This window comes from Haemorhous mexicanus, chromosome 22 (assembly GCF_027477595.1).
Source record: "Haemorhous mexicanus isolate bHaeMex1 chromosome 22, bHaeMex1.pri, whole genome shotgun sequence".
NCBI classification, from domain to species: Eukaryota; Metazoa; Chordata; class Aves; order Passeriformes; family Fringillidae; genus Haemorhous; species Haemorhous mexicanus.
Window position 1 is genome coordinate 10372292 of NC_082362.1, and position 27242 is coordinate 10399533.

The 27242-nt window shown below is 45.8% G+C and overlaps 1 protein-coding gene across 7 annotated transcripts in view; it reads right to left on the minus strand.

Annotated features, from left to right (window-relative positions):
* The window catches only part of SYNRG (synergin gamma), a 36612-nt gene that overhangs the window by 6096 nt on the left and 3274 nt on the right, over positions 1–27242 (minus strand). For 3 of the 7 annotated variants that reach the window (XR_009489198.1, XM_059866185.1, XM_059866186.1), the window contains exons 2-20: positions 26912–26952; positions 25479–25597; positions 24140–24270; positions 23755–23860; positions 23390–23501; positions 21977–22267; positions 21043–21270; positions 19544–19621; positions 18648–18844; positions 17752–18036; positions 16875–17002; positions 14790–14908; positions 14533–14595; positions 12176–13111; positions 4039–4623; positions 3519–3682; positions 2779–2832; positions 1977–2073; positions 1565–1713 (exon numbers count right to left, since the gene is read on the minus strand). Coding sequence is in view for 6 of the 7 variants with exons in the window: in XM_059866185.1 (XP_059722168.1) it covers positions 1565–1713; positions 1977–2073; positions 2779–2832; positions 3519–3682; positions 4039–4623; positions 12176–13111; positions 14533–14595; positions 14790–14908; positions 16875–17002; positions 17752–18036; positions 18648–18844; positions 19544–19621; positions 21043–21270; positions 21977–22267; positions 23390–23501; positions 23755–23860; positions 24140–24270; positions 25479–25597; positions 26912–26952 (3883 nt within the window). In the remaining variant the exon portion in view is untranslated. The remainder of the gene's footprint in view (positions 1–1564; positions 1714–1976; positions 2074–2778; positions 2833–3518; positions 3683–4038; positions 4624–12175; positions 13112–14532; positions 14596–14789; positions 14909–16874; positions 17003–17751; positions 18037–18647; positions 18845–19543; positions 19622–21042; positions 21271–21976; positions 22268–23389; positions 23502–23754; positions 23861–24139; positions 24271–25478; positions 25598–26911; positions 26953–27242) is intronic. The other 4 variants (XM_059866190.1, XM_059866189.1, XM_059866188.1 and 1 more) reach the window with 3 other exon arrangements.

Consider the following 27242-nt stretch of genomic DNA (forward strand, 5'->3'; position numbering starts at 1 on the left):
CCTTTAAAAGATAAAATTAACCTTTCCAAGAGCATGCCTGGGAGCTGGAATCCTTCTCTGCAGTTAACTGGCACTTGTGCATCACTCAGGATCCTGTAGCAGCAGAGGTGTGGGTTCCACCCTCCCAGTGAACCCCGAGGGGAGGAGAGGCAAGATCAGGGGGGATCTGGGGAATTAAGGAGCCCCTGGTTTGTGCCAAGTTCAGCTGGACTCTGGGGCAGGTGAGAAGTCACTGCCTGCAGCTCCTGCTGTGCCTCAGCTGCAGCCACGAGCCAGGAGCTGCTGTGGCTCAGAGAACACAGGGCCAAGCTCTGCACTTCCAGTACTGCCTGTAATCTTCCAAGGAAAAGCACTTTAGCAACTGCATTCTAATCCACCTGTTTAAAGGAGGAAAAGATGCTGGCAGCTCTTGGGGTTGTTCCTATCAGCAATGCCAGAGCTCCAACAGGTGAACCCAGGTCTATCAACTTCCTCTGCCAGGCAGGAAAATGCTGAGGAAATAGATTTCCCAGGATGGCAGGCTCTGTGCATCACCAGAATTCCTGGGGAGGTTTAACACGTGCAAAAGGGGTGTGGAAAGGGACTGCTCATCATAAACTCCTGCCTTGCAGGGAATGACAGTGAGCTGGAGATGGGCACTGCAAGCAGAAAGCAAGAATTCCAAGTCTTACTTATAAATGGGTGTTTACTGGAAAGGAAAAGCCTTTTGTGGGCACAGCTGCAGTGCAGGGAGGAAGCCACAAATTAAAAAGCTCAGAGGAAAGCTCCCCATGGCAATGATGTGCTCAGGGATGCTTGGTGGGGTGTGCTGACCCTGAAGGCTCCTTGGATATGCACTGAGCCAAAGGGATCCACTCTATCTCTCAACAGAAAGCACACAAAAAGGGGTGATTCCCTAAAATGATGAGGTATTCCATGGCTGAAGAAGTGATTTTGCACATTCCATCTCCTGCAACACAAACCCCACAAGGTATTTAATGGCAGGGTGGCTCTCCTGCCTTCTCTCTGTGTCTGTCCTGGGCACCCCTCACATCCCTGCCTGTCCCCTCACCCAGCAATGCCCAAAGCTCTCCAGATCCCACCAGCCTCTCTGGGAGCTTTTCCTGGCAGTGCAGAGCAGGAAAAGCTGAACCAAAACAAACTCAGGCATTTCCAGATGCAGAGAGAAGGGAAAACAGTTCAGTTGCTCCTGTGTTGCTCCACTGTGTGTTGTGGAATTGTGAGCATTAAAGCCAGCTGCAGGCACATTAAAAAACAAGACATGCCCATGTCCTTCTGGCTCTGTAAAATGGCTTATTTGGATTTTATTAAGTTTGCCTCACTGGAGATGTGCACAGGCCCCCAGGATAGCACCTAAATCACTGAGGCACCAAGTAAGACAGCATCATGTTTGTGCATAAATGACAGTTTTCTTAGAGGGTTTTAAACTGGCTCTCACTAATAAGTTCATTTCTATTTCCCAAGACAAGAAACACAAACAGTGAACTCAGCACAGCCTGCAAAGCCTCTTTAAATGAAATGATGAGATTTGTTTTAGCAACCAGGCAGCTAATTTGGGCCTTACCGTCAGAGCAGCCAGGGACATGAAGCTGATCAGGTTGTTCCACACTTTATCAATATCCTTCAGCAGCTGCTGCAGCTTCTCACTGCAAACTGCAGTTGCTTTGATGCCCAGCTCCACCCTCTTTGTGACTCTGTAGACTTCAACAACCCCTGTGGATGTAAAAGAGGGGAGGATTGCAGAGAATGCACTGGAGCCCCAGCCTTGAACCCAGAAATGGCAAAAGCAGAGTAGGTGGCCATGGAGGGTCAGCTCAAAGCTGGAGTTACATTTATTTGGCAGAGGAGTTCTTCTTTATTCAGATGCAGGCAGAGATTAGGATTAAAAATAATGCCATCTGGGGAAGAATGACTCTATCTTCCTGGTTTTTAGGGAAGAACTTCCATTGTAAAGCAGGTGGGAAATGAAAACATACCCTGTAAATATTCCATGCCTTGGGCAGACTGGATAACTTCAGTGCAAACAGATGAACTGCTGATTCCATTTAAGGTGTCGTTGGCTTTCTTTATGACCTGGTGGGAATGAATTCCATAAAATGATGGGGTTTCTATCTTTAAATAATCATTACAAACAAGATTACCCCCAGCAGAAGCTGTTCTTCAGAAAAGGAGGCAAATTAAACAAGAAATGATTGCCACACTCCATCCCATGTTTTATACACTCCTGCTAAAGTAGATCAGGGGAGAGTGTGAACATTTAAAACCTTAATGTATTCCCCCAAGAGTTTTATTACCAAAGTAAGAGTTTTAAGAGCATGCATGCCCTGCTGTCTAATTTAATAAGAGCATTCACAGTTTGGGCTCTCTAACACTCAAATGCAAAGAAGAAATGTTCAGGAGCTGAACAGTTCTGATCTGGCTGTGAAATATCCCCCACAGCACGTGAGTGGTGCCTGGGCACAGCACACCCTCAGGGACACTTCTGTCCCTCCCTCTGGCCCTGAGCAGCCAGGCACTGGTGCCAGTGCCCTGAGCACACAACTGGGCACCCAAACAGGGGAGCACCCCCTAACCAGAGAGCTGGAATATTTAGGGAAAAGCCAAACTAATCCCCAGCCACAGGGAGATTAGTGTGGGGTGCTCAGCTGAGGAGGTGGCAGCTTTTGGTTTAAAAACTGCAATTCCCAGGGCTGATTCCCACACTTTGTCAAACACTGGGTGAGGCAGGTCCTGAGGGAGGAGGGAAGGGTCTGGAGGAGGAGGAGGAGCCACACTCACCTGCAGGGCACTCTCCAGGCACCTCTGCCACTCGTAGGCATACCTCTCACTCTCCTAGAGCAAAGAGAAGGACAGGCTCAGTCTTGTTCCTACACACATTTCTCTCCCTCTCTCCTACACAACAGACACACAGCACACAGGGATTTCAAAGGACTGTTTGCAGATCAGCTGTGTCAACTTTTAACAGATCTGTTCCTAACTTCTCCCCATTCTTTCAAGATCCTCTATGCACCTGAACTCTAAAATTTGATTTCTGGGAGTGGGAATGAGTTTCAAAAGGAGAATGCATAGGGGTGGGTAAAAGGTTTCATTGCACACAGCTTCTCCTGACACATTTGTTCCAGTCTGCTGTTCTAGCAATGGGGATTAGCAGAATTTAATCTGAGTCCTTTTCCCATCTCTTCTCAGGATGAGCAAGAGAAATAACTACCACAGAGCCAGAAAGCCAAAGCAAACGGTCTCTGCCAAAGTTGGGATTAGATTTAAACTGTAACTAATTTCCAGTCATAAACTTGGGCTGCAAGGTCAAGTGGTTCTGTGTTTCAGACAACATTCTGTGTTTTCCCACCTCCCTTTAAAGACGTGAGAGAAGAACCTTCCAGGCTGCACTGACAACATCCCACTGCAGCAGGACACATCTCAGTCCCACCCATACTCAAACAGGCAAAGCCCCAAAGAGGGGCATACAGAAGCCCCTTGGTGTCAGTGCCAGCTCAGGTGTGTCCCAGAGAGCTCCTCACCTCCACCTCCCCAGTGAGGTCCTTGTACTTGTCCCTGATCACGGGCAGGGCTGGCTTCTCGCTCAGCGTGTTCGAGCGGTCCCTGAACGGCTGCTCCAGGGCTGGCAGGGGTGAGGAGCGACTGATTTCTCTGTCCCCCAGGCTCAGGCTCCTCTTGTGAGACCCTAAAAAGTCAGGTTGTAAAAAGTTATCGCTGCACTCTGAAGACCCAGGCTATTTAAACTGAATGAAGTGGCAGCAAGGGTGGTGCCGTTCCTCCAGAAGAGCAAATATTTCTCTCTACTCAGTGACTGCTGCAGATCTCCCCAAGTCCCTCAGTTCTTACAGGTTTTTGGCACAACAAATATTTCCCTTGTAGAAAACGACCTGCTCCAAATGCCATGGAGATCAATGAGAAGATTCAGGTCGTTTCCAGCAGCCTTTGCAACAATCCCCATTAGCTAATTTATAATTCCATTAGGAAAATCAGCCTTTGATGAGCACGTGCACCATGAGGTTCCTCCACCACGGGCAGGCTTACCTTGCACAGACAGGTCAAAGGTGGCCAGCTCACTCTTGATCATCTCCTCACTGGATTTCACCTTGCCTTGGGAAGTTGCCACCAAGAAGTCGAACTTGCTGATTTTTGGTTTTTCGCTTTGGAACTCTCCGAAGTCATCCGTGGCCTCTCTCCGCAGCTCCGAGGAGGCTCCAGCGAGGAAATCAGTGCCCAGGGCTGTGTCAGCTGCTGCTGCATCCTGAGCTTCCGAGGGAAGCCTGGCAAAATCCCCAAAGTCCCCGAGGTCGTCGTCGCCGGAGACCGGCCCCGAGTCCTTAAAGTTGGCAAAGGCCGCGAAGGAAACGTCCTGCAGAGCATCCTCGCTGGAGAAGGTGGTCACTTTGGAAACTGTTGTCATGGTGATGTTTTCTGAGCTGCCAAAGAAGGTCTCCTTCTTCTGGAGGACAGCGGTGGCGGCGGAGGAGCCGCTCGGGGGCTGGGCGGAGCAGGGGAGCCTCCTGCCCTGCTGGTCCCGGTCGGAGCCGGAGCAGTCGGAGCTCGCCAGGCTGCTGAGTGCAGAGCTGCTGGGACAGCTTCCAAACGGGCCTCCCTTAAAGTCATCCACATCTGAAACAAAGCCCCACAATTAGGAGCTGCAGCTCAAACCCTGAACTCTCCACGCCGCCCAAGAACGACCTGCTGAGAGCCTGGAGGGAGTGCAAGGACAAACACTGAACTGCTGTCTCGCTGGGCTTGGGGTGTGCACAAGAATAACCTGGAAAATACCTCAGCATTTCATACAGAAATTTCTCTGTTCAATGAATCTAAGCCTTGACCTTTGAATGCTGTCCTACATTTTAAGCTGAAAGTCACCATACCACTATGGCAGTGAGGAAACACTAAAAAAAAAAATTAGTTTCTGGCCAGTCCAGGCTGCACAGATCACCAGTTGAGTTTTCTGGCTGCAGAATCTACAATCAAAATATAAATGTTACAACTCAAACACCTTTAATGCGTTATTTCATCTTATCAAATCCAACCACACAGAAGACTGGGTAACTTTTCCATTCCTCTGATAAAATATTAATACACTTTAATTTTATATTCATGCTTTGATACAAATAACATGTAAAAATGTGCTGCAAGGATCTAAAAAAGCCTAGAAATCCTGTTTGAGCTTATCAGGGCTCCTGCAGTGCTGCACGGCCGACTCGTCAAACTTCCAGGTGCCAGCACTGACAGGGATATTGCAGAGATGATGTTTTAACTGAATAAATAGTTTGTAAAAGCTAAGTCTAGAGAAAATCCAATTATTTTGCAGAAAGCTCCAAACATTTGTACCCACCTGGTGATTACATGGCCCAATAGGTTCTTCTCCCTGCCAGGGGCAGCTGTGAGATCAGAGGGGGCTCTGGCTGCTCCCACCCCCCTGATCTTTCACCTCCAGACTGACACTGATCCCTGAAGGCACAGGGAGCCAGAGCTGGGCAGTCTGCATTAGAGCATGAGCCCCCCTCCCCAGAAAACCAGCCCTCCTACCCTACTTTTGGCATTACATTCCAGCAGGAACTGTCAGTTTGGATTGCTCAGGGTCTGGTGGCTGCAGGGACAGCAAACCCAGACCACAGAGAGTTTTCCCTGAGCCTCCCTGGGGCTGAGATGCTGGTGCTGAACACCAAGGGATGAGCAGGCTGGCACACTGGGCTCCCACGGAGCCACGGGGGAACAGCTGAACTCCCAGCTGTGCTCTTCCTTCACTCCAGCCACCAGCCCGAGGAGGAAACCATTCTAACAAACCATTTCTGCCTTGCTTTATTCATCTCCCTGGAGGGGGAGAGCAGGCCAGGCTCCAGGCTGCTTCCCAGGCATGACCCACATGCATGGCTAATGAAAAACCTGACCAACACATGGCACAGTCCAGTGGCCACTGCCTGGGTCAGCGAGTCACAGTGAGCCATCCATCAGCCACCTCGTCCTGCCAGCATCCCAAACCAGAGCTGAGCCCCTGCACACAGACCCCAAGTGCCCCTGGCACTGTGGATGTGCAGAGCAGCAGCCTGCAGAGAGTGAACAGAGAGATGGAATCCCCCGAGTGAAAGGAGCCCAGAGGGGTCGGTGATTTATCACCACACACCACACCCTGTGCTCTCAAGGTTTTGTTTGAAGAAGGGAAAGGAAAGCTTTGCATGAAAGAGAGAGCCAGAACCACTTCCAACACGTGAGCCAGCTGTAATGAATCCTGGGATCCTGCAAATACCACCAGCTTCCCTGGACTTTGTGCTGGCTCCAGAGCCCAGCACAGACCTGAGCCTCGCCGTGGATCCCAGGAGAGGGAGGAGTGCTGATCCCACCCGAGCATCTGCACACTCCCATCCTGCTGGAACCCCTCCTTTGGGAGCTGCTATTCTGGGCTGCAAACACATCCTGAAGGCCCAGGTCAGGGCACTGCTGATCCAGCCCTGGCTCAGGCTCAGGCAGGATCAGCAGCAGGCTCCAGGGGCAATCCTGAGCTGACCTGCAATCAATAGGGCAGGGGAGGAAGAACAATAGTTTAATTATTCACAAACCAAGAGTCAGGATTCTCTGTCTGTGAATTCAGGCAGACACAAAACCTCTGAAGAGGTGCAAGGGCTCAGGTGAAATGTAATGGTTCAATCCTGTACATTTGATTTTTTTTTTTTGATAATTCCAGAAGGATCACTCCAGTGAATAAACCTTTTTCTAGGAATATTATATTACTGGGAAAACACTGCACTCAGAGTCAGCGTTAACAGCTCAAGCAGTCCTAACACAATTTAGTGAGAAGTATGAAAAATAAGAATGTGGAACCCAAAGTCCAAGGTGCCTGACCATCACCTGAGACCAGGTGCACCTGCAGGAGCCAGCCAAGGCAAAGCACTGGCTGCAAGGAATGCACAGCAGGATGAGATACAGCTAAAAACACAGTTTCCCAGTCTTATCTAAAGAAAAGCTTCCCACCCTGATTTGAGCCAACTATAATCATTTATTCCAACTACCAAGGATTAAGTTATGGCTGGAGGCAAATTACGAGCTGGAGCCTTCCATGTACACAGTTTAATCATTTAAGGAAAACCCTTGGCAGCATTAGTGGCTATCTGAAGAAAACTGAGAAAGACAACTCAGGGACATTGGAATAGATTTAGGGATTTCAGCCAGCATAGGAGACTTTCAGGGTTTTGTATTTCAGTGGGTATCAGAGTCTGATGAATAAACCTAGCTCTGGTGCCACGTTTTGGTTGTTAGGGTGACACAGGTGGCAGCAGTGGAGCTCTGCTCCCAGCAGAGCAGCATCAGTGGTTACCCTGGGAACATCCCCTGCAGCCAGAGCAGCATCAATCAGTGCTGCTACCCTGAACATCCCCTGCAGCCAGAGCAGCACCAGTGCTGCTACCCTGAACATCCCCTGCTCCAGCAGAGCACCAGTGCTGCTACCCTGAACATCCCCTGCAGCCTGAGCAGCATCAATCAGTGCTGCTACCCTGAACATCCCCTGCTCCAGCAGAGCACCAGTGCTGCTACCCTGAACATCCCCTGCAGCCAGAGCAGCACCAGTGCTGCTACCCTGAACATCCCCTGCAGCCAGAGCAGCATCAGTGATTACCCTGGGAACATCCCCTGCAGCCTGAGCAGCATCAATCAGTGCTGCTACCCTGAACATCCCCTGCTCCAGCAGAGCACCAGTGCTGCTACCTTGAACATCCCCTGCAGCCAGAGCAGCACCAGTGCTGCTACCCTGGAACATCCCCTGCAGCCTGAGCAGCATCAACCAGTGCTGCTACCCTGAACATCTCCTGCAGCTTGAGCAGCACCAGTGCTGCTACCCTGAACATCCCCTGCTCCAGCAGACCACCAGTGCTGCTACCCTGGAACATCCCCTGCTCCAGCAGAGCATCAGTGCTGCTACCCTGAACATCCCCTGCTCCAGCAGAGCATCAGTGCTGCTACCTTGAACATCCCCTGCTCCAGCAGAGCACCAGTGCTGCTACCCTGAACATCCCCTGCTCCAGCAGAGCACCAGTGCTGCTACCCTGAACATCCCCTGCTCCAGCAGAGCACCAGTGCTGCTACCCTGGAACATCCCCTGCTCCAGCAGAGCATCAGTGCTGACCCTGGAACATCCCCTGCAGCCAGAGCACAGCCCAGGGCCAGGCTGCAGCTGCTCCCTGCTCCCCCAGGAAGGGACAGAAGGCTGCAGAACACACAGTTTCATGCACTGCTGCTAGCAGGGCCGTGCCTGTCACAACCTGAAAATTCCCAAGCCTGCTTCTCAGCTGGGGAAGCCTGGAAGAGTTAACAACAAGGAATTATTCCTATTTGCTTTCTCTAAAGAATGGCCGTAGCTAAGGTGGAAACCATCAAGAATGCTGACTGTAATTCAAATGAAAATGAAGGAAACAGGAGAGAAAAGGCTCCAAACCTTGTGGAATTACAGGATTTGCTAATTATTTTGGAATGGTTGTGCTAAACAACGTTTCACAGCAGAATAAAACCCCAGAGCTGACCCTGGGAGCTCAGTCCCACAGAGGCCCTTGGGAAGGCCATGGCAAACACATCTCTGTCAGAGCCTTCCTGGATAAACCAGGGTGGGTAAGCTCTTCTGTGTGCAGAATTAACCCAAATGAGGGCAAGGGAGTCAATCTGACTGTCCACTCTGGACAAAACATAATAAATACAATCATGAAGGTTCCTCTGCCTCCTCCAGGCATTGGCTGTACAGACACAAACTGCACCAGCCCTGCAGAATTAGGTCTCAGCTTTATATTCAAAGCTTTGGTTTAAAAACCTTTAGGGCTGGGCACAACTCACTGATGTGCAGAATCAAGCAGGGGTGTTTTGTTTTTCTCCCTTTTTCTTTTTTTCCCCTTTTAAAGCCTCTCCAGCTTGGTGTAAAGAAAAAAAGCCACATTCTGCTTCCTGGGCTGGTTTCTGCTCTTGTGGCAACTCCAAAACCCCAAAACAACACTTCAACTACTCCACATCTCAATTATTTTTAGCTTCTTTCCTTGTCTGCTAATTTGATGCTAATCCCAAGCTGTCAGTAGCTCAGGAGCTGGAGGAATGTGAAGTGACATAATTGCATGCCAAAAATTTGCAGCTGTCATTCATGTTTGAAAGTTTCAATATTTAAAAGGTAGAACTTCCCAAATGGAAAATTTACTTTGGAGTTCTGGTTAACTCACACTGGATTAGGTAAATAAATATCAGAATATTACTGAGTGGGCTTCTACTCTTCAAAGTCTAGACAGCAACACAGTTTCAGTGCCAACTCACAGAAACAACCCTGCCACCACACATTTCCTCCACTCCATCCCCCTCAAACACAGATATTTGGAAAAATATTATTGAGGTTGATAGGTAAAGATTCAGGAGGTCACAGGGAGTGAGGTCAAAGCGTTGGAAGAGGAGAGGGAAGCTCACCCACACCCTGCTCTGCCAGAGAAAGGCACCCAGCAGCTCAAGGGGATACTAGAACCTTCACCTCTGCATTTCTGAGGAAGAAGAGATACATTGCTAGTTGGCAACAAATCACACACACCCCCACGTTTTCAAAATATGCCAAGATAATATTTATTAACACAGCAGGACTTACAGATCACAAAAGAGAGTGATACAGAGGAGCTCGGGAGGGCGGTATCAGAGAAAAGCATGCAGGTCAATACTTGCAGAAGAGAGATATCAAAGCAGATCTGAAAAGGCACATTCACACAGGAAATGTTTAGTTGAAATCAGACATTAGAAAAAGCAGCAAAAAAACCTGAAGTTGATTAAAATATACAGAGAATCTCCAGCAATGCCAAAGAAAAAGGTACTTTACAGGTGTGTCAGTGCAGCAGATAACCCTTTGAGGGTGCCTGGGGCAGGGCTCCTCTGGCTGCAACCTTTGGCAGGAAGAACAAATCAGGCTCACCCAACAGGAGCAGGTGCCCATTCAAATGCTCTCAGCTCGGAGTGAAAGGGAAATTTGGTGTAAAAGCAGCAGCCTGGTTCAAACTAACAGCATGCAGCCAGAGCTCAAAGGGTTATAGCAGGAAATGCAGGAGAAATCAGGCAACATTAGTATCATCTACCTTCCACACAGAGAGTCAGGAGCCGAGTTTAAAGAGACTGTATCCCCTCTGCAGAGAGAAAATCTGGAAACCTTTCACCCCTCAAGAGAGCACAGGGCCCTGGCATGGGAAGCAAGGCAAGGATCTCTCCCTGATTCCCAGCATAAGCACCTACCTGCCCATACCTGGAAGCTACAAATGTCAAACCTCAGAGCCCAGGGACAAACAGCTCTGTGTGGGCACGTCACCAAGTGAAACCATCTCTCTGCACCTCTGTCCTGCTGCTGCTCCCCTGGAGATGTGACACAGGGCTGGCACGGGGGCAGCTCCCCAGGACACTCTCCCATTTCCCAGCAGGGAGGTGACAAAGGGATTCTGTCCCTCTCTGACATTAGATTTACAGATCGAAGGAAACGGTGAGGAAAAAAGAAAAAAATCTGCTTTTTAACTTCATGTAAACTGAAAAAAAAAAAAGAAAAAAATATAAAGGACTTGACCATCAGCAGTTCACAGCTTGAAATGCATCAAACACACAGAAAGGAACACGTGAGCACAGGAGTGTTTGTAGCAGAGTGCCCAGAGCACCTCCTGCTACCAAATCCAAACAGTTAAATAGAGCTAAACTCTCCCTTTTGGAATAACATCTAACTTGGCACCATAGGAGAATACAGACTTGTTTAAGTTTAATAAAAATAGCTTCTAATTAATACTTCAGAGTTCAAAAGTTTAGCAACAAGCACATGAAGGGCTAACCCCTTTAAACAAACCAAAAAAAAGAGGCTTTCCTGCCACAAACAGCAATTGTTCACCACGGATTGCTGTGGCAAAATCACACGTCCTGTAAAGAGCTACAGAAGTCAAACTACCACCAAAAGAGGCTAGAAAAATATTAGGAAAAAGTGCTTTCAAACCCAAAGTAAACATTCAAGAATACACTGTTGGTGCTACGTTTTGCCAGCTCACTCAACTTGGAGTTTTCCCAAGCAGTAATATGAAAATTCAATGTCTTTGCTAATAAATTATTCCTGATATTTTGTACCCTGTTAAAGAGTATCTTCCACATCGAAGTTGCCGACTTAATTCTCTCCCCCACTTAAAAATATCTTATAATGCAAAATTACAGTACTGTATATCTTTTCTCTACTCATATCTGCAAAAAATGGAAGAAATATTTCATGTGGAAATAACCAATTCTTGCAGTAAGAGCTTTTACATTTACAGTTTGTACGTTCCCCCTGTTCAGAAAAGCCTTTGACTGCATAAAACTTGTCCTAGAACACAGTAATGGTTCCCGTGTTGTTGAAGGCCACAGAACATTGAACTACAGCTTATCTCCTATGTATATATGAAAAGAAAAAGCAGGACACTTGGGAAATTTGTTTTAAGATATGTGATCAGGTCAGAGATGGTCAGTTCACTCCCTCAGGAACGTTGTCATAAAGGGAAATTAAAGAAGGTGGAAACCTGATAAAGTGAAAGTCTCATGGTTTAAATTTAGGTCCAAGAGCTCCCAATCATGAGACCAGCACTTGCAGCCCCTTGGCACAATGATTTCCACGAGGGATTTAACACTGGAAGGTGTGTGAAATACTCTAAACTGCAGTCCTGCAAAATCCTGCCTACCCAGGCTGAGCCCCACTGCAAGGGGAGTACACTGCTGTAGGTGATTAGTCAGCTGCTCATTAACAGCCCCAATTAGTGACCCTTGGGAAGCGCCGATGGGGAGGTCCCCGAGCCAAATGCTTTGTGGAAAACAAGAGATGAAAGTGAGACTCTGCCATCATCTTGCTGATATACAGGGAATGACTCTGTTTGCACTGGAATATTTTCCACTTGAGTCCCTTAAGTGCCAATAGCAAACAGGTACCAGTATGATGATGTTAAATCTCAAAAATAAACTGGCCTGGAGTTCAAACTGTTCCAGCTAGTTATATTTATAGTCTTCTAAGACAAAAACTAAAGAGTGCCCTGCTGAGGGGCCGTGGCTGGCGGGGACACACACTGAGGAGTCTTCCACTACTGAAAGACGAGTGCATAATACTGTAATTGAGCACAGAGAACACGGAATCTGCACCACCTACGTTACCAGAGCAATCTAACCAGTTCCTCACCTGCTGCTGGTGGATGCTGGCCACTAACTGTTGGCAAATCCAAAGAGCTATCAGACATGACATGCTTAAGATCTCCTCCCACATCAGCCAGTTTCATGTCAAACTGAACAGACAGCGCGTCTTCGGAGTCCTCCTTGCCCACGCTGCTGCCGCCGATGGAAGGCAGATCCAGGGATTTCACAGAAGCAGAGTCTTCTTTGGCCTGCTTGAAAGCTGCCACTTTGTCCACCAGCGACTTCTCGGCGCCGCTGGAGGAAAACTTGGAGTGGAAATCAGCAAAGTCATCGTCGCTCTTCGCCGAGGAGAGCGCGCTGTCCTTGGCCTCCTCGAAGGCCGCCCCGGAGCCCTCCAGGGACAGCTGCTTGAAGATGTCATACTTGGTGGGTGTAGCAGTGGTGGCAGAGCTCTGCCCACCCTTCACCGTGCTGCCTGAGGAGCCAGCCTGAGCACCAGGGCTGGCCTCCAGCTTGAGCGCATTGTATTTGTCGTCAGGTTTTTGTTCGGAAAACCCCCCGCTGTTGTTGAAAGCCATAAAATCTGCAAAGTCATCTTGTCCACTGGCTGATGCGCCGTTAGAAAATTCCCCAAAGAGGTTGAACTCTCCAAAGTCATCAGCTAAGCTTGAAGCTTTGCTGGGTGCTGGTTGGGCAGAGGCTGGGGGTGGGGGGGGAAAGGAGCCTGGCTTTGAGGCGTTGAATGCAGGTGGGAAGGATGGCTGCTTGTTTTCTCCAGGAGAGGAAAAGAGCTCCAAGTCTGCCAGATTCAAAGGGGTCTTGGCTTGAGTTGGCTGTTTTGGCTGAGCAGGCAGAGGAGGGAAGGGTGCAGGGAAGGTTTTGTCTTTGGAGGGTGGCTCTAACGGGGAGATGCTGTCAGCGGTTTTGAAATCTGTGAAACCGTCGTCGGCTCCTGCAGGCTTGAACTCTGCAAGGTTCTCTCCTGGGAATGAAAACAGGGAGAAAACAACAATTAAACCCTGCACAACAAACACAGCACACTCACGCCATGCAAGCAAGCAAATTATTCCATGCAGTGCCAGAAGGTTTTAGGCAAACTGTTTAAATGGAAGACCTCGGGGTGCACACGGAACTGCAAACTCAACTTCCATGAGCCACACAAGTGGCAAGGGCAGTGATTCTACTTTTCACTCCAGCAAACACCTAATTCTCCCAAATAGCCTCAAAGTCATTTTAAACTCCCTTTACACTGAGTTAGTATCAAAACACACCATGACAAATGGATTCAAAAGGAGATCAATACTGCCTTATTTGGCTTCCATGCAAGTTGTTCTCCCCACCTCACCCTCTTCATGTTTGCCAAACAATGAATGTAATTTTGAATTTCACTTGTACCAATACAGTATTTGCTTTTTATGGAAGCAATTCTTCCCTTCCTCCCTCTGAAATACTGCAGCTTTTTCAGGGGGGATCACCAGATGGCTGAGACAAAACCAACATGAGGTAAGAATGTTTTCATTGAATTTACATTCAATATTTTGATGTGTTAATTTTATAACTTTCTTCTTTTGAACATAAAAACATTGTTTAACCCATTCACCAGCACGTACATACTTGGACTACTTGTAATTTTAAAGTATTGATGATTACTTTAGACAAGCTGCAATAAATAGATTTTTTTCTGTTTTAGAAACACACCACTAGCATTTAATTATTAAGCTACCACAGTGTCACACTCTAAATCAGTTTAACCAAGATTTAAAAGAATACCCTTAGCAATGGCAGTAAAGGACCACAACTACACCTGACCTTTTATTCCATTCTCCCTCCCCTTCAAACCAATTCATTTGGCTCAGCAACAATATAAATATTCCTGAACTTGCTACTCATCGGTCAAAACTGCAACAGCACAGCAAACTAAACTTACTGAAGAATTGCAAACTTTTCCATTAGAAATGTAAGCTGGTGAAAGGGTTAAGAGTGGTCAGACCTTGACAGCAGGCACATACAGCAACTTTCTATATTTTAGAACATGTACAGAAAGAGATCAAATGTTATTTCATTTTACTGCAAGCATTTAAACCTGAAGAGGTTCCAAGCATGAGAAGCTCACAAAACACCACAGGGACTTCATAAATGAATGACTCCTTACTTAAAACAAATTCCAACCACATCATTACTTCAAAATAAAGCTCAGGAGCACCCAGAAGAGATGCCAACCTTCCAGAAATACCATCAGCACATTGTTCCAGCAGGATATCGCCCTGTTTTTTCAAGATACTTCCTACCAAGTTTTTCAGACAAGCAGCAGCATTATTTCAGAATTGCAGAGATGGAAATTCTGCAGCTCAAAGAGAAATGCTACAAATGATAATGAAAGCCCAATAAAGCCCCAGTGCTTACCCAAGTATTTGCTTTCTGCTGGTTGCTCTAATTCCCGGAAAGCGCTGTACTTGTCCCCTCCATCTAGAGAAGAGGAGAAAAGAAATACATTTACACAGAGAAATGATGAATTCATACAGCAAAATGATGAATTCATACAGCAAACGTTATATTAATTGCTCTGATTTTTAAAGATGAATATCTTATCAATGCCAAAAAGAAGATATATGAAATTGTACAATAAATTGCTCATAGTGGCTGTGGATTTGTCCTTTTACCTCCAAAAGCAGCTGCACTCTCAGAAGGCTTCTCAGCTGCCATTCCTTTAAACACAGCATATTTGTCAGCTGCTGAAAGTGGCTTAGTACCTGGGAGTGGCATTAGTAAAGAAGGAACACTAAAAACAAAAGAGATAAAAGCAAAGTTCCTTAATTTATCCATAAGAAATCTGCATTTCCATGTTTATTTAAAAGAGCCTCTTATTATGCCTACACAACTTGGTTCCTAAACCTAAGCTTATGCCTTAGTGAGTGTTTAATCCAGCCCCTGATGTAAGTGACCTCAGCTGGGTAAATTGCCACTTTATCTCACCTAATCATATTTCTTTAGTTCAAAGTCAACTTGCACCATTCTTGATTTTAATTTCTATCAAAACCACGGACAAAACACTCCAGAACTTTATACCAAGGAATTTGTAGCCCAGGGGAGAACAAGCACACGGACACACCCCGGGAATCACTCCTGCTTAATGAAAATTCCCCCTGACAGAACCAGATACAGTAAAGAGTTAAAACTGCACGAGATTTTAACAGCTCCATTCTTTCAGCTTATCTAATTCTGATTATATCTCATTACATATTGTAAAATGAAGATAATAAAGTGGGATCACTGTTCAAAGGAAGGAAAACAATAACTCTGAATTTCTGTCAGTGCCAATCACCGAGTTCAGGCAGGTATCTAGTCAGCAAAATAAGGATTAGTGCACAGTTACACAAGCAAGTCTTTTTGCATAAACACACTCTATTTTATCCAGTAAAACTGCCACAACAACCTAACACCTTGTTAGCTGGAAGATTTAGGAGAGAGCTTTGCTTGCCCTCCACACAAGCCCAGTTATCAGACCTTGGCAGCTCCACACAACAACGTCCTTTACATCTGAATGATGCATTCTACCTCAGCTTGTGTCATTCACATTGAAAACCTGAATGAATTTCTATTGCATTCTCCAGCCCGGAGCAAGAATCCTTCCAGAGCCATTTAAATCTCCTTATCAGCAGCCTACAAGCAACACACAAACGAAGCACTTGCACACATGTGCTGATGCTGGTCTGTGCTGCTTGCAGGCAGACAGTGCAACGGCAAAAAAATAGAGCTTATGGTAATATAATTAAATTTCCCATCCCTGCAAAGCAGGCTATTAGATATGCAATCTTGGCAAATGGAATGGTTAATCAGCTGTACTCCACAGATGGCTTTTTTTTAAATAAAGCTCCATAAGCAATTAGATTATAGCTCATTGTAACATTTTGTTCAAACCCGAACGCTTTCACAACTGAATAAAGAGAACTGCTGCGGTGAAAAAGAAACACCATTTTCTGAAATATTTCTTTATGATCCTCTACTTCCCATTGTGCAATTAACAAACAGTTTTCTGTCAAAACTTTCAGCAACAGATTAGCTTCAGCTGCAAAACGACATCTAACACAAGATATACTTAAATCAGCATCTTCAGACCCATGTGGCATTCACTGACATCCCTGGGAGTGTCCAAGGCCAGGCTGGACAGGGCTTGGGGCAATTTGGTCTAATGGAAGGTGTCTCTGGCCCATGGCAGGGGGTGAAACTGATTAGCTTTAATGTCCTTTCCAAACCAAAACATTCTGGACTTATATTTAAAATTATATAAAATATAAAATTCTATTTCTTACACAGAAGCCATTTGCCATAGCATAAGAGAACAACTGGGTTGAGCATCCCCCTTAGATGTCACTGCTGAGGAAGCACCTGGTAATCAGGGCTCACATGGAATTCAGAGCTCTGTCTGCCACTAAGCACAGCCAGTTCCTACCCAGAAAATGTGTCTGTCTACAATTAGACACCTGGGAGGTGCATAAAGAGGAAAGAAGGCTGAAATTCTGTGGTCTTTGTAGACCTTGAAAGGTCGATTGTGAACTATCAAAGGGAGGAAACACGTTTATTTATTTTGTTATACAAAACCTGCCTGATCAGGAATTACATCTTGTCTCCCAAAGGAAAAGCCAGGATTGCTGGAGTCTGAATGATGTTTCAATTGAGATTTATAATCAGGTATCAAAAGTTCAGGCACTGGCCAGAGGAATGACAGAAACACCAAGACCTGGTACCTGCTCCGGTGCTGTGAGCTGGCTGCTTTGGCTGCCTCCCCCTGGAAATCAGTGAAGGAGTCATCCAGGGAGCCAGACTTGGAGGCATCCTGAAACTCCTGGAAGTCATCATCTTCTGGTTTTACTACCTGAGTTACAAACAACACATGAATTGCTATGCTGCTGGCTCTTCAAATTGTCACACAGCAAGAAAGCAGCTTGGAGCAGTGTGATTAAGAGGGGAAAAAAAAGAAGGAAAAGAACCTTTCAACACCTGCATCACCAGCATTTCCACTTTGTCTGCACCTCACCCTACTCAAACACACACAGGATTACAGGGAGCAAAAATGAACAACAGCTCATTATTTCACAATAAATGTCTTATTGATCGTAGTCATGTCATCTTTTAATACAGGACAAATATTAATAATTTAAATCAACCAATAATTTAAAATTATTAGCACCACAAAAATATTTTCTGAAGGATGAAGCACGTCTGCAAACAGAAAATTTATCCCCCACATGATTTACCTTTGTAAACTGAAGGTTCCCAGTGTTCTCAGCTGCTCCTGAAACTCCTATTTTACCAGGTATTAGAGTCTGCTGTGCAGTTTAACCTAAAATTCCATTTTATGTGCATTACAAAATCCTAACTACAACTAAAATCCTCTTTGGAATACAGAACACTTTTGTACCTCTTCTAATGCCACCAGAAAGAACTGCAAAAATAAAAGAACGCCCTTAGTGGCCCTCCACATTTTCAGACGTCACATGCTGGATTTCAGCTCTGGTTCTTTTGTGCTATTTACTTAAAACCTGTTCTCACCATGTAAGTTTGGAAGTGCCAGGCTAATCTCCCTTCCAGGGAAGGGGGTTTTGCAGGCAGGGAGGAGCTCACCTGGCCGGGCGGGTAGGAGGGCAGGAAGGCTCCGGAAGGCTGTGCGGGAGCTCCTCCCGCTGGAGCCGGGGCTGGAGCCGGGGCCGGGGCCGGGGCAGGGCCGGGGATGCTCATGCCCATCACGGAGGGCCCGATGCCCAGCCCCACGGAGGCCGGGGGAGCCGCGGGCAGCAGCGGGGGCTGGCTCACCCCGCCGGGCAGCGGCACCGGGAAGCCGGACAGGGTGGGGACGGGCGCGGCTGGGAACTGGTTCAGCACGTCAGGGCTCACGGCAGGGATCCCCCTCTGCAGAGACAACAAGCACAGTTATTGCAGGTGCAGTGCTGAACAAAGGGTGCACTGTGCTCTCAGCTCCAGTCTGCAGCTCCTTGGGCTGAAGGCAACAACGAGCAGGGTATTGGTCAAGCTCCCAGTAAAGCTCCCACATCCAAAGATGCCATCAAGGCCCATGTAAGGGAATTATATTCAACACAGAATTACTGAGGTAGGAAAAGGCCTCCGAGGCCATTGAGTTAATCCTGTGACCCACCCTGTCACCCAGCCCTTGGACACCTCCAGGGATGGGGACTCCACCACCTCCCTGGGCAGCTCCTTCCAGTGCTTAGTAACAATAACCCTTTCCATGAATAAATTCTTCCTCATGTTCCAGCTGAAACTCTCCTGGCACAGCATGAGGCCATGTATTCTCATCCTGACACTTGCTGCATTTGATATTAAATATATATACACATGTGTTTTGTACCTATATCTAAGAACTAAAGGAAAGAGGAACTGAAATGCAAGCGATGAAATTGCTAAGATTACAACCCCACTGAAGGCACAAGGGCAGTTTCTCCTGTGGCCTTGAAGAGAAGCAGTGTTTTCCAGGAGGTGTGCAGTGCCAGGTGGGAGCATACCTGGGTCACTGCTATCATGGCCAGCACACAGTAGAGCTCCTCCTTGGTGAGCTTCCCGGGCGTGGTGCGGTTGGCCAAGGCCCAGATCTGCCCCAGCGTCTCCCTGGGCAGCCCCGAGGACATCAGGATGGGGTAGAGCTTGGCTGTGTCAATCCCAGCAGGAGTGAGAGTGGTTTCTAAGATTTTCTTATACAGCTCTGTTGTGAGGGAGGCAGTGTTAGACAGTGACAACTGCTCTTTTCAAACATTATTGCTTTTTTATGTTGTCTCAAACTCATGATATCAAATCAGGAGCACTCAGTGTAAGGTAAGGCAAGGCAAGAGCATTCTGGCACTGCATTGTATCACCATGTTTCATCTAAATGTGTTTTACAGACAAGTTTAACTCAAGCTGAGAAATATTTTATATCAAATACACTTAGTGCTGCATTTCAAACCACATTTCTTTAATGAAATTGCAGGATAGCCCATATAAAAAAATAGTTCTAAGAGCCTTATGTACTTAAACCTCGGTGTAATCAATATTTACTACAGCAATTCATTTCCTATTCACTGTGTTATTTACACATAGAAGACAAATAGCCTTCAGAAATGAGCCTGCCTAATTACAAGACATGCCAAAAACCAGAATACCCATGAAGGCAGCATTATCAGCAATGCATCCTCTGCTGGGTTAAGCTGCTGCCATAAAAGTTTAATCTAGAATTTGTTAACATGCTCGGAAAAAAACCCTGTTTCTTCAAATGCAGATAAGACACCATAAATATGTAACACATCAAAGATCCAGGAATCTTTTGATGAGGGAATGAAGCTTTGATCAATAAGTGGCCATACAAGCACAGGTACATTCACACCTTGCACTGCCCAGCTGGCCAAATGCCCACTGGTTGCTTTACCTGGGACCAAGCTGTCGTTGTAAATCCAGGGAGGCATAATCTGCTGGATGGGGTCCTGGGAAGGGAACACTCCAACTCCTAAAGGTATTCCATTCAGTAAGAGAAACAGGTGTATTAGGACACAGAGCACAATGATCTGAAGAGACTACACTGCAGCTGGTCAGCATCATTCAGCATTTCAGGCAAAGATTTCAGATAGGAATCACTGTGCTGAGAGGAAAAACAGATACTGCAGGAATATGAAATAATAACAAGAATGATGTGGCAGTAATAGATTATAGTTATATGTAATGAAATAAGGAGCTCCTCACGTGCCTCCCTCTTAAAGTCCAGGTGTACAGAACCTGAAGTCTCACTGTCTTCAAGTTTCACAGCAGTTCTGTCAGAACAAATTCAGCTTCCCATCAGCTCCCTGCTAGGGCTATTTGTGGAGTAAATAAATCCATAGCTACCATAAACCCCAAAATGTTCCCCCAGAACATCCTCCCCTGGGAAATGCACAAACAGCCCAGGGACTGAACCTCATATCCCACATCCACAAACCTGGATCCACTGCTCCCAGCCTGCAGCTCCAGGGGACACCACAGCCACCTTCACTCCTACAGGCTTTTGGAACATGATCTGCCACACTTCACTCCCCAAAAATCGGATATTTCCTTCTCCACTATGGGGACTCTTCTCCTCAGTCTCCCTCAGCAGATTTTATGCTCATCTTGGATGGAGCTCTGACCAAAATCAGCATCATTTCAGATTTCATTGTCTTTCCCAATATCCTTGCATCTCCTCATCTTCCACATGGATTCCCTCTTGACTGCAGTCTAATTTCTAATTATCCCACAACTCCAAGCACATTCTAATATAAGCAATTCCTTCAATTTCACCAACCAAGCAACATAAATTTGCCACTTCCTCAGATCTTGTTAATTTTCAGTTTTAACCCCCCTTCCATACTTAGTCAATAGCTTTAACAAAACTCAAACTGGAACAAAGCCTTGTTTTAAGTTTTCCTCTAGACCATCTTTTGAATATTCAGGTAGTTTTACACATAATATGTATGAGCAGCAAATACTTGAGAAATAAGTATTAACTAGCTAAGAGTTTTAACCTGGCAAGATTTTATCCCCTCAAGGTTAAAAGATTAAAACCCACCATGGCATTGACCATCTTTAGTGATAAGTTTCCCTAAACAGTTTTTTTTTAAATATCTTCAGACACCACAACTCCTTTGTCCCCAAGACAGGAGAGAATATTTTAAAACAGCAAACCTGATTAAACAAACATGTTAAAGGTGATTTCAACAATAAACTCACATGGAGAAAGTTCAGAGCAAAATCATGGCAGTTACACTTTGAGCAAGGAGCAGGAGGCACTGACATATTATTCAAGCAGGCATTCAGAGCAAAATTATGCAGGGCTGGCCTTGGAATTAGTGAACAGAGCGTTAGCACCAAGCAGCATCTCATTAGATTGAAATTCTGTCAAACGTTTTGATTGCTCACCACACTCTTCAACTGCTCTGTTTTGTTCTGAAGCCTTGTGCACCTCTGCAGCAGCAGTGGGACCACTTTCATGTCCACCTACAACATCCCAGTCACTGCTGGTGAGACTGGGATGGGCTTGGCTTGCAGCCGAGGCTTTGTGCCCAACTTCGGACGTTTTAAGTTTGGTTTGCTCTTGTTCAGATTCATCTGAGCCATTAGCTAAGGCTTTCTCCTCCAAGGAAGAGCCTGAATAAACAGCAGGAGGAATTATTTATACTTTGTTACGAACTGCCCAGACTGCACTGCCACACTTTTGGTACCACTGATGAGTTAGAGATGATCAGCCCCAGCTCAGACCAACAGCACCACCCTCTCTGGACACTTTCAGAGCCTAGTTCTGCCCTTTACTTACCACAAACACAACAAACTCAACAAGCAAAAAACAAGTAAGAGGAGGAAGACACAAAACTATTTCCTGTGTTAGGATTATTGTTGCATAATCATCCAGGCATCAGGAGCAGAAGTGCCTAGTATCTACTTACATCTCCAAAATTCATGTTCATCTCACCAACATCCCTTCAGCTTCCAAGGGAGGAAGCACACAAGTGCTCCACAGCAGCATAATCATTATTTCATATACCACCATCTCAACTGGGTCTTTTTCTACCCCACAGATTTAGGATGAGGCTAAAACACAAGATTTCATTCACCTAAGATCAGGCATGTGTATATTTAGCAGTATTTGGATCCACACATGACTTGCTCTTACAGGCAGCTCTAAGGGAAGCAAGAAGGGGACTTAAATAATCTTTTTCCATGGATCAGCAGGTTTCTGCTTAATTGCCTAAATTATTTTTTCCAGCCAGACTGAAAAAAAAACACCCCAACAAATTAAGCAAAGACTTTGTGTAGCTCAGAGGGTGACATGTAAAAGAAGATACTTTAGAGTTACCTGTTTTATGGGTATTGGATGGAGATGCAGAGGTAGGAAAATAAGGAACCTGCCCAGTTGTACCATGCAGGGTGGATAGCACTGGAGCCTGGGCTGGAGGGACAGGTTGGAGCACAGCCCTCTCTGAAAGCAGCTGCCCAGCCTCAGTGGCAGGATGGAAAGGCTGAGAGGTGGATTGAGGCACCAGTTTGGGGGTTTCAACAGGCCCTTGCATAAAGTCACTAAATTCTTCATCATCGAGAAAAGCGGAATGGGAAACAGATACAGCACAATGGGATGGTGTGGGATGATCTGCAAATGGAATGAACACACAAGGCAAAGTGATGAGGAACAGGGGTCACGGGTGGGAACGTGGGAAAAGTGGCAAACACTGGGAATACACAGCAAATGGGCGAGGTGGAGCAGCGTGGAGTCTGTGTGCTGACACGTGAAGGGTGTCACTGGCACAAGGTAAAACTGAGCAGCCCCTTCCAACCACGCATCTTCTCTCCCAGGATTTTAGGATGTGAACACTGAAACCTGGTTCTTAACACTGGCTGTGAAAGTATTCTGTCTCTCTTAAGCAGACAGGGTTAAAACAAATCCAGAGGTAATATTTCAAACTGGACATAATGGGGTCTGTCAGGGGGACATACCCCCTCAAAGGAATGTTTTATCCACAGAAACTCAGCATTGTATCATAAAGTACAAAAGGAATGTCTGCTCATGTAGACAATTTTCTGCTTGATCCCTTCCAGTGTTACCCATTTCAACAGAACTGCTGAAGGACAGGTAAATCTACAGACAGAGGGAAGCTGTCAGAGACCACCTGTAACTGCAAACTTACCAAGCAAACTGACCCACAGCAAAGACACCAATTTTATATAGGAAAAAGTCAGCCTAGATAAGCTTTGTTTCAGGCTAGACACTAAAAATCTACACTGCAGACCATAAGAAGTCTCAAGTGGCAATTGTTGCCAGTGTAATTACTGAGAACAGAGGCTTGGTTTGACCATGCCCAACAACACATCAGCCAGCTGGGACACTCCACTCAAGCCTTTATATATGGTTTTGATCATTCTTAGCACTTAAATACCATTTCTCATCTTCAAAAGCACTCTGCAAAACATTAATTAATGCTTTGACTAGAAAAGAACAAACGCTTTATCAATTTCCTTGATGCTTCACATTTAGCACAGCACAGAGGCTTTCTGTTAAAGACTTCAAGTCTTTTAATAAAGGCTGGTATCCAATATTTCACCCTCATACCCTGACCTAGCAAACAGTCGCCACAACGACATTTGATTTTACAAAACTGTTAATGCACTCATTTTGTATGACCAAATAAAAATACTTGCTGGAATTAGTCTCCCTGCTGAGGATTTCAAATGCTGGAGTTTTATTTTCAGTTGGAAAATGAGGAAAATTACAAACCTGGCTTTTTTGGATGTGTTGCTGGTGTTGGGTGCATTTTAGCATCTCTAGAAAAGCCATCTAAGTTCCCTTTAATGGCTTCCAAAGCATCATCTCTGCTTTTTTCACCTGTCTGAAAGAGCACAGAAAAAGTTTTGAAGGACTGACAGAACAGCTCAGTTTTCCTCCAGTACCCACACTTCTTCAGTACCAGAATTAGCAATACCTGCTGGCAGAGTGTGCAAAGGACTGACTCTTCCAGAGTTTTTTCAAGCCATAATCTGGCATCTCATGCAATTCCCACTGATTTGCTCGTTGAAAAGAAACCCTCCAATTAAAAACTATTTTGAAAAAAAACTGAAGAAAGAAATATTATCAGGCCATACCTTGGGTTTCACACTGCTCAGTAGTCTCAGCTTTTGTTTCTGCTCTTCAAACTGACGTCGTTTTCTTTCTTCCTCTAAGAACTTCTGCTGGTGCTCAAACCTCTTCCTGAAGGAGAATGATTTAAAAAAAAATTATATATTGATAAATAATTTTTATGAGACTTGTCACATCAGGTTTTGCTTGATTTCTCCATTTGCACTGTCTCAAATTCAGATGGTTTGGTGCACACACTCCTGCTTCTTCTCAGACCTGGACAAGCACCACAAACTTCAGAGGCAATGGAATGTCCAGCAATATTCTAGAGCCCCAAACAATGCTGCTCCAGAGAAAGCACATCTCCCCCTGACAGAAGGACTGCCCAAGAGCCAGGGCAGGGTCACTTACTGCTGCTCCTCTGCAAACTGCTTCTGCATGTCGGGGCTGTACTGCGGGCCGGCCGGGCGCATTCCCAGGAAGGAGGCCTGTCCCATGTAGGGCATTCCAGCTGCTGGCATCGGCCCCAGGGCCATGCCACCCTGCAACCAAACACAGCACACAGCTCCAGGGCACTGCTTTTCAGCTCCAGTGTATTTTTTCCCCCCGTAGAAAAAGCCAAACCAGTGGCAGTGCCAGCACAGTGGAGCCTGCAGGATGCGGTGCCAGGGAGTGCTGGAGGAGCAGTGCCCTCAGTAGATGGCACTCTTCCTCTCCACAAGCACTCAGACTCACAGCTTTTGGGAAAACTGGCAAAAATCAGCTCTTCAAACCCAACCTGCCCCAAGAGCAGCAAGGCTACAGCCATCCTACACCGTTCCATATGGGTTTTCTTGGGATTTCTGGTTCCTATTCTGAGGGATTTCATAGTATTTTTATATTCCCTCCTACCAACCACAGATGCTGGAAAACGTGGTCTAGGCATTTCCCAGACAATATATATATGACAACAGCCAAGAGGAACCTTGTCTGAATAAACTGTATCAGAAGCATTTGCTGAGAAATACATTCTGGGGCAATCAGAGCAGATAGAAGGAGCCAGAAAATAATTTACTTTTCTTACCATTCATTTTGCATTTGGTCTCAGAACACGTAGGAAGAGAACAAAAGTTGTTTATTATTTTTAGACCAGCTCTCATAAAAACATCTTCCTACTATAAATTTTGCCAGAATAGCATAATAAATTGCAGCTGGGGGAGGGAAGGGAGTGTAAGGACATGGCAAAACAATAAATTCCATTTGTGACACAGCAACTTGGTTAGAAAGTCATGCAAAAACATTGAATTTCAGCAAAGTGCAAATCTGTACATAAGCACATATGGTGCTAAGTAGAAAACAATAGATTATAAAAGAGTGAAAATATAAAATTATCTGCTCATATTTCATTCTTATTCCTCAATTAGCAACGGCAGCACTAAACACAAAGTTACCTTAAGGAAAAAGAAAAATGATAGTGACAGGACAGAGGGAATGGCCTTAACCTGAAGGAGGGCAGGCTTAGATTGGATATTAGAGAGAAATTCTTCCCTGTGAGGGTGGTGAGGCCCTGGCACAGGGTGCCCAGAGAGGCTGTGGACTCCCCATCCCTGGAAGTGTCCAAGGCCAGGTTGGATGGAGCTTGGAGCAGCCTGGGATGGTGAAAGATGTCCCTGCCCGTGGCAGGGGTGGAACTGGATGAGCTTTAATGTCCCTTTCAACCCAAACCAGTCTGGGGCTCTGCAGTTTCAGCCCACACTTCCCTGCCACACACCTGCATGGCCATGGGTCCAGGAGGCATCTGAGAGCCATAATTCATTCCCATCATCCCTGGCATGTTGGTCTGCATGACAGGAACCATTGGAAACCCTTGCTGTTGCATAGGAATCATCCCTGCAATGAAACATTAAACAAGCCAAGTGCCAAGTTAATGTTAAAAGCTTTTTTTTTTTTCCTTTCCTACTCTTGCCTCCGCCATTTAATTGATCTTTTTTGTTTACCAAACCAGCAAAGGAAAGTAAAAAACTCTTAGTTTTGCTGGACTGTTTAAAAATAAAAATAACATTTGCTACACTGCAGGCAGCCCCGGAATCTCCTTAGTTTAAATACTGGTCAGTCTACAGGGAAAAATATTACAGGGCTTTTCAGTAACTAAGCTGATGAATTATCCCACCATCCTAAAGATTCCCTGTGGGTTTCTTCCCATATGATTTTTGGAAGGGTCATTTCCAATTAAAAAGATTTAATTAACCAGGGTGACTGGTGCTGGTAATTCCCATTTCTCTTGAAACCAGCAGCTTCTAAAAAGAAATCTTGGGAAATAAAGTCAACCTTTCACAAAGCAACTTCACACTCTGACCTGGCTGGATAATTTGTCTGTAGGTTAATTAGCACACATTAGGTTAATTAGCCCACTACACGTGTTAGAATGGTAACAATACTTGTCAGTAAAAGCTAAACATGCACAAAATTGGACAAACCAAGCTGGAATGTGTTAATTCACTGAATAAAGCAAGTGTGTTATGTTTCAGTATCTTCCTGCCTCACATTTTGCTGTCTTGGGAGACAAACACTAACATGCACTTGTTACCAGCACACCATGAGATAATTATGCAAAAACACTCCAGGAGGCCATGACACAGGCAGGAATAATCCATGAATCAGTCCCTGGGATTTTAATAAAAAACTCTCCATCTTCCCCATAAATTCTCTGCATATTTTCCACTAATTAAACAAACAGCACTGCATCAGGAATGAGAACAAAGGCAATTTAAGGCTGAGGCTCTCCCATTGTATTAATGCTTTCCACACAGGTTGTGACTCTTGTCCCGGGTCTTGATGTGCTTTGTAAATATTTACCAGGTCTTGCAACACCCACTCAGCATGGGTATACACAGCTGGGAGATGAAGCAGAGAGAGGTGAAATACCACACTCAAAATAACACCAGAATCCAAAAGGCCAATTCAGGTTAAAAAGGGAGATGTAGTTTTCCTGGACCTTTAATCCACATTCTGGTGACGCTGCTTCACCAACACACAGGAGGTTTTCCCAACAGAGGAGTGAGAGGGCTCAATTCAAGGGCAAAAACCAGCCATGGAGTTCAATTAATAATCACACCTCTGAACATCACTGCAGACCTGGTTTAGGTCTAATTTATGTAAACAAAGTCAAGAATTTTGTGCACAAAATGTGAAGCTGATCCATACCTTGAGGGGGGCCCAAACCGCCTGCGACGGGAAACATGAAGCTGCAGGAGGAAAACAAGAGTACATGAAACTCTGTCACTTCATTGCAAGTGGAAAATCCACCTTGACTTCCACGTCAGGACCACCACCAGGAGCCTCCCACCTTCTGGTCAGCACTTGCAGCTGCTCCTGCAGGTCCCACAGAACCCAGCCCATCCAAGGGAAAACGTTATCCCTCAGCGGGATCCCAAAGCACCCCGGCAGTGCAGAGCCAGCAAACACAGATCTGATCCTCCCAGCAGCCCTGACACGGCTTTGACTCATCCACATCACCCACAAGAGACTTTCAGCA